Source organism: Echinococcus granulosus, assembly GCF_000524195.1.
Source record: "Echinococcus granulosus chromosome Unknown EG_S00009, whole genome shotgun sequence".
Classification (NCBI taxonomy): domain Eukaryota; kingdom Metazoa; phylum Platyhelminthes; class Cestoda; order Cyclophyllidea; family Taeniidae; genus Echinococcus; species Echinococcus granulosus.
Window position 1 is genome coordinate 345,249 of NW_020170389.1, and position 7,128 is coordinate 352,376.

At 45.0% G+C, this 7,128-nt stretch overlaps 1 protein-coding gene across 1 annotated transcript; it reads right to left on the minus strand. All coding sequences in view use genetic code 11, as the record gives it.

Annotated features, from left to right (window-relative positions):
- Positions 1-6,713: 6,713 nt before the first annotated feature.
- Positions 6,714-7,083, minus strand: EGR_02066 (Eukaryotic translation initiation factor 6; the record flags this gene model as incomplete). The annotated part of the gene is made up of 2 exons (XM_024491315.1): positions 6,714-6,886; positions 6,915-7,083. The coding sequence occupies 2 exons, from the start codon at positions 7,081-7,083 to the stop codon at positions 6,714-6,716; spliced, it is 342 nt and encodes a 113-aa protein (XP_024354168.1).
- Positions 7,084-7,128: the final 45 nt, after the last annotated feature.

A 7,128-nucleotide genomic window follows, 5' to 3' on the forward strand; every position in this document is an offset into this window, starting at 1 on the left:
GCACTTTAGAGGGAGATGGGATGGGATGGAAGGGAAATGCCGCCACAGCTTCTTACCCATTCAAGTTGTCCGAACCCTTCAATTTTTTCTTACTTCCAAGTGATGAGAAATTACCTTTCCTTGGCATATAATGATTACTTGCCGGATGAAGTGGAAAGCTACAAAAAAAAAGCGAGATAGAACTGGGTTTCTTTGATTTCCAGAGACAAGACAGCATAAAAAGAGAATTCACAGGTAGCTTCTTCCCCTTTGGGAAGCGGTTATTCGGAGTAGAATGCAATAGTCATTAGGTCAAAAAATAAGGTGGTAATAGAACCTGCGTGAGTTATTTAATGTTTCTTGTGAGAAAGCAGTGAACATTTTGCCACTTTATTTATGTCACATGATGTATTTACTTCTTCAGTGTTGGAGTTGTCACTGAGGGCATAGTAAGGTATAACAATATGATAGAATAGTAATTATTAACTGAAGACCCCAAGGCTTCCCAAAGACAAAAGGCGACACAATGCGTGGCTATAATATGCATTTCCAACTTAGGAAAGGACTGGGATTCACTGGAATGGCCCGAAGGCCATGTCACACGACTGAAGTACAATCACGGATGCTTCAATGCCATCGAAACCAAAACGTAGAGCTAAGCAAACAATTAAGGCGTTTCATGGCCCCCCTTCTTTTGAGCGTCGTCCTCGATACTCCTCTTGGTCAAATTCCTGCTTCGGCCATCACAACGTAGTCGGTGGTGTAGGATAAACACCCACGAAGCAACAGCGCAACCTATCAAATCTCTCGGGAAATAGGGAAAATATCTGATGGCCACATCACTGATTCCTCTTGCTAATTTTATTGGGTATGGAATTTTGCTTTTTTTGATACTGTTTTGAGGGAAGGGGAAATGTGCAGGCCATCACGTAATTGCATCGCCAGTCGTAATAACAGTAGCCCAAAAGTTGAATCGTTTAATAGGGAATGGGGTATAAAGCAGTTTAGCGCAGAGAAGTTCCGTGCTAATCCCTCCTTGCCACAAACGAAGATTTGAACAAACGATTAAAGTATTGCAATAACAAAGAAAGAAATGGCTAGGTTAAAGAGGCGGACAAATTCCTAAACCAAACATAGATAAGATGAAAGGCTCAAGTAGTTAAATTTGAAATCAAAATAATTGCCAGTCTGATTTCTTTTCTGCGTCGGTTGTCACAATGTCATCGGCCCTTGACTAACCACTCATACGCCCAAAGCGCAGATCACACTTTGGTATTCGGAGACAGCTGCAAAGAATCCCAAGGTTGCATACTTTCTAAAGCCTGCATTGTGTGGGAATTTACCACCTTTGTACTGTCTCAGACTGGATGATGCTTTGCAACAAGTGCGTTTCATGTGCTACATGACATCAGTAAGGCCATTTGTTGAAGCGTAGAATCATTCGAAAAATACCGAGGCGGCAGCTTCGCAGGGCTGAAATGCAGTTCCTCCTCCTCTTGCCACCCTGCCCCCACTTTACTGCTGTCCAGCCGTTATGCATCCTGAGTGCGCGTCTGTCACTAAAAAGGTTGAGACAGCATGTATTCTACAAGTTGATCTCGTCAAAGTCTGATGTCCATTCATTTGTTAACCTTGTTGTAGAACATAAGATTAAGATGATTACTAAAATCGGACTTTGTTTTGATAACACCTCCTCCTGGAGTCTCCGTAACACATACTTTATGCTATAACGTTTGGGTTTTGCACACAGTGTCGCCTCTAGAATTGCCTTTCGTATGCTGCTGGTACCAACATAGCTTTGAAGGTAATCCCGGGGGCATACTTGTACACATTGGTGTAAAAGTGAATTTATTGCGACGGGTTCAGTGTTCCTCTCCTACCCTTCCGGTTTCGTGCCCTTGGAATATGAGGAGGTGTGGTGGATGACATCTTCATTTGATCAGTGATATGGGGTTTTACAGATTAAGGCTTTTAAGAGGTTGGAGGTGGAATCTTCTTAGGGGTATAAAGCCATCCTCTCCGTTACGTGGTTGGCGTAGCATGACTGCTTCTTGCCTAAAAGTTGCAATCAAGTAAATAGGTATAGTATCATCACTAGTTTACAGAATGGACGTGAGACAACCACTTTGGCCAGAATACTATGCAATGCATGTTTGTTTAGATACACATTTAAGGCGGGAAGGATTCATTGAACATAAACCGAGTGGCGAGTTGGAAGAATACTTGTACTACCGGCATGATCAATGGTAAACTTTAAGGCTTACCCAACCCTACATGAAAGATCAGATTCATTTCTCCCTCTGGCGGACTACATTCAGCAGATGGAAAGGAAATGGTAGTAGAATGGGGACGTTGTCAAAGTTCAACATAGACAGGGAAACCTGGACGGTAAAATTTCCTGTATGTTCAGAATTGGCTTAAAACGTGGTTTTTGAACAAACATGAACAACCGAGATGACCTGTGCCAGTGGTTTACCCATGTGACCGACACTGAGAGGAAAGAACTTTGGGAGCAACTGGTTAAGTCCGCAAGTATATTCTTGTGGCAAGAAGTTAAGCCCGAAAGAACAAACATCATAAAATCACCGAGAGACACTGACGAAACTAAACCGAGAAGCATACCACCCATTCTGCTGGTAGAAGTAAACAGTCTGGTTGAAGGAATGAGCAAAGACGAGGCCCCAAATCCATCAAAGTCGCCATAGACCTCACCGATTGCTTTAGCAAAAACAAGAAGGGTGGGATTCCACGGCTGTGCGTCAACCACAGAAGGTTGAGTGCAGTGACAAAGAGGATTCTTTCTCACTATCCCACATAAAGGATTTCGTTAGACACCCTGCACGGGTCAAGGTGGTTCTCCACCGTAGACTCAAAATGGGAATGCTGCCAGGCAGAAGTGGCAGAAAAGGAGGGAGAAGAGTTTTTTAATTATCAAATGGGCTTTATGGACAGCAAACAATGCATTTCGGACTCTGTGACGCGGCTACCACTTCCCAACGACTTATGCAAAGCACACTAATCAAAGTATTCCCGAAAGAGTGTAAATATACACCTAGATGACATTTTCGTCTTCGAAGGAGGTATTCGAGAGCATAAATCCAAATCGAGATTGGTGCTGGACCGTCTACGAGTTGTAGTTTTGACCCTGAAGCCAAAGAAGTGCCGATTTCCGCAATGCTTGAGACACAATGTTTAGTCAGACGGGATGGCAAATGAGGGCTGCCCAACTCCAACAGATCAGATGGAGGTCAGTAGTTTCCCAGGCTTACCAGCTTACTACAACCGTTTTGTCAAAAGCTTTGCTAAGATCACAAGGGCACTGCGTGAAGTGGCGGAAAAAAATTTAATTGGGAGAAATACCCTGATGAAATGTTTGAGAAACTGAAGCAAATGCTCTTCTCCGTGCCGATTCTAAAATTACCTAACTTTCGAATTGAACACCCTACCATTCGTACTGAATACTGATGACAGGGATGCAGCTGTAGGCGGTGTATTCTCACAAGAGGGTAAAGATGGAAGTAAAAATTTCGTCAATTTTGTGGGTTTCAATCTGAACAAACAAATGAGGCGGAAAAGTGCAACCCAACTGGAACTGTTCGCTATCTACACAATAGTTAGACATTTCGGACGAGACCTGATGGCGAGGAAGGTTATAGTAAGAACTGGTCATCAGGCGCTGACCAGACTAAAAATAATGAAAGGGACAGCCTGGTTAGGCTGCACATTGGTACACAAAGCTGCAACAGTACTATTTCACTGTGCAGTGCAGTGCAGGAAGGGTAATACACGTGATGATGTAGAGGTCTTGCCTCTCAGGTCAGTGCCAGCAGAAACAGTTGCTGTAGTAAACACCATATATTTATGCGAATCCACTAAACATCATTGAAGAAATCGGCAGATTACCAGTCCTGACACAGCTCTGGTATACAAGGGGTTCCTCACATCCATCTACGAATCCACAGGGAAAGAGATGACCTCGTCGAACAAGGCGGTCAGACGTATGGAGCAGGAATGGATGAAACTATCTCTAGAATATGAGGTTTATTATACCGAGATGTTGGGTCTCCTTAGCGTATGTGAGTGAAAGTATACCTAAGACGTCGAGCGAAAGGTACCTGTGGCCTGCAACCACCCCGGACATACGCACAGCAGCTTCGAAACGATCGGACCACACCAATTCATGCCGATAGCATTCCCAGGGGAAGGGGTAGGTATTGTCATTATGGGTCCTCTATCACCTATTGAGGGAGGCAGTTGATATGTTCTATGTTTTGGCAGACTACTTCTCAAAAGCAGCAATGGCAAAACTCATAAAGGCACAAGACAATGAAGCGATCGCATCGGTTCTATTCAATCACTGGATTCGCCGATACGGAGCTCTCGAAAAGGTGTACAGCTATCAAGGCGCTAAGTTTAGAAGCGGCCTTTTTACTCATCACTCCAAGAGCTTTTGGATTTACAAGACTGTACCACACTCGAATAATCGCAAGGTGATAGAGGTGAAAAGGACTAGTCGCCCTCTGATTGGACTACTGAAGGCTTTCATTTGAGCCGCGCAACCGGAAGTCTGAGATTTAAGCTTTGGACGGTGCTTCTTTGCTCACGGGGCTGCAGTCCAAACATCAGCTGGCGTTTCACCATTGAAGATGCTCACAGGTAGCAAAATGAGAGTGTCAACTGCTATTTTCTTATCAAGTCCGAAAGTAGAACCCACGGTGTCTCTGAGCACGTACTGAAACTGAAAGAAGTGGTAAGACAAATGTTCAACACCACAATGAAACACTCTCGACAGTCAAGTATCAGGCAAAAGAAATATTACGTCATACTCGATGAGACTGATGTCTACTGGGAAGGGGACCTGGTACAGTTAAACGGTTCTATTTCACCACCTGGAGAACACCACAAGTTCCATAATTCTTTGACCAAAGGAGCATTCCAGGCGATGAAAGTCACCTAACCAAAAAATGCAATGCACAGCCTCGTACACAACAAATCACCGTTTAAGAAAAAATACGTGCCCGTATAAGGATAGAGTGGTCAGATTTTCTCGATGCAGGGAAGGGTTCAGTCTCCCGATTTCCCTATACCTATACCTATTCCCATTGACTCTAACTGATAAAGTGTAGGACGAGGCTCGTTTTTCTCCCCTTCCCTGACCTTCATACCACTAGAATACCCAGGCTAATTTAGTTTCGACTTGTTTATTTCTTAGAGTAAATGGGATATGTGCACAAGTTTAGAAATGCAGCGTCCCGAGACTGCCTTGAAGACGAAAGAAGACATAATACTCGGGCAGAGTATATACATTCAGCACAGAGAAGGTGTTTAGGCTACTGGCATGGCCCGAAAGCCAGTCCATTCGGTGTTGTACAAAGGCCACGTCGAAAGTGGCTCCTCGCCAATACCGAGAGATAAACAACCATCGTATTGCATAGCCCCTCCCCTCTTTTGAGCGTCGTCAACCTCCCGCGTCAGCCATCACAACGTAGTCGGTGCTGTAGAGAAGCACCCCTGATCCGACTGTGCCAGTCATCAAATTTCCATGCAACCGAGGAGATACTTGACCGCAACGTCACTGATCACTCTTGGCGATTCAGTGCATTTAGAGTTTTATCCGGTTTGAGAAATGGGTTCAAGAACAGAGAATTGTGCTGGCCATTATGCGTGTCCATAGATAGATGCAGGAGCACTGGCCTAAAAGCAGATTTATGTAAGGAAGGATGAGATTTAATACGGGTCCATAAGGCAAGAGTTTCTCGTCTGTTCCTCCTTGCTGCGTTGTTCCCAATTAAGAGCTGACCAGGCTCCATCCAGCTAGTAAGGGAATGGAGGAGCTATCGCGAATTCACTTTATCAACAGCTTTATGCAGATACGGTAGGGGAAGTCTGTAATGAAATTTCCAGATGGTTCACGGCTACTGTCGCTTCAGTTGTTAATAGCTTACCTGCAGAACACGGGACTGGGATAGACGCCGAATGTAGACGTCAATTCTAACCCTTCTGTTTGGGGTCAACACCATTCTCCCATCCGTAATACATGTACTTCTTTCGCTCTGCCAAGGTTTATCACGCATCAGTGAAAATCTGGATAGACGCCCTTTAGGATCGGGTTCGCTTTCCGTTACCACCAATGTGGTGTCCTGAGTCTTCATCTTCCTCATCATCGTTTTTTAACGGAGCACCCACCGTGGACGCGTGGATGAGTTGATCGGAGGTGGTTTCTTCGGTAAGTCCACCGATACCACTCGATCCTTGATCATCCGCACCACCGGCGCCACCGTCACCTGCTTTGGAACCCCCCTATCCAGCTCAAGTTGAAACCACAAAACCATGGGGCTGAACAGCCTCAACGAGGACCTCATTCTCATCGGGACTCCTATCGTAGAAAAGGCGAATTCCGGCCTGAGCGATAGGCTTGATGGAGTAGTATCGACAATCTTCCGGGAGTGAGAGCACTCGCTGTTGAGCTTACAAAATGCGCACTGGATTTGAGAGCTTGAGAAGGAGAGTTCCTTCCTCTCCTTCTCCTTTTTTACAGCAGCACCAGCTGCGGAAATCGGGGACTGATTATTGACAACCACCTTCTTGGCAGCTCCTGTTTCACTAGCTGCAGGTTTCTTTTTCTCCAGTTCTTTCTTCTTATGTTTAGCGGTGACACTAAGAATAACTCTCTTCACCTCTTCTTTTTCACATTCATGTTGTAATACATTGATCTTGGTTTATTATCCCAAACTTTAGGATTGCATTGCATAGTAGACGCGATGCATCACAGTACTTGATTCAGTCAACTGGAACACCGACTCGACTAGGGACAATGCCGTACTTGTCGTGTCTAGACCGCAAAATGCTACCCAAGCATTGGCAACTAAACCACTTCCAATGAGTACAGTGCCGCGATTAAGGGAGTCTACAGCGAAGAAGTTGCAGCAGGCTACCCAGTTGATCAAGCTCCTCTAGGCTGGTTTGTGAGTGTACGAGACCACTGTGATTGGTCAAGCAGGTGTAGGTGCCGACAAGTGCTTCCCCAGCCACACCACTTCCGATGACCTCAACGTTTAGCACATCACTAATGCGTTCTACGGTTTCCTTGGCCAGATCCAGCATTATACAAAGATCAAGTCAAAAGTGGATCCTCGCCAATACCGAGAG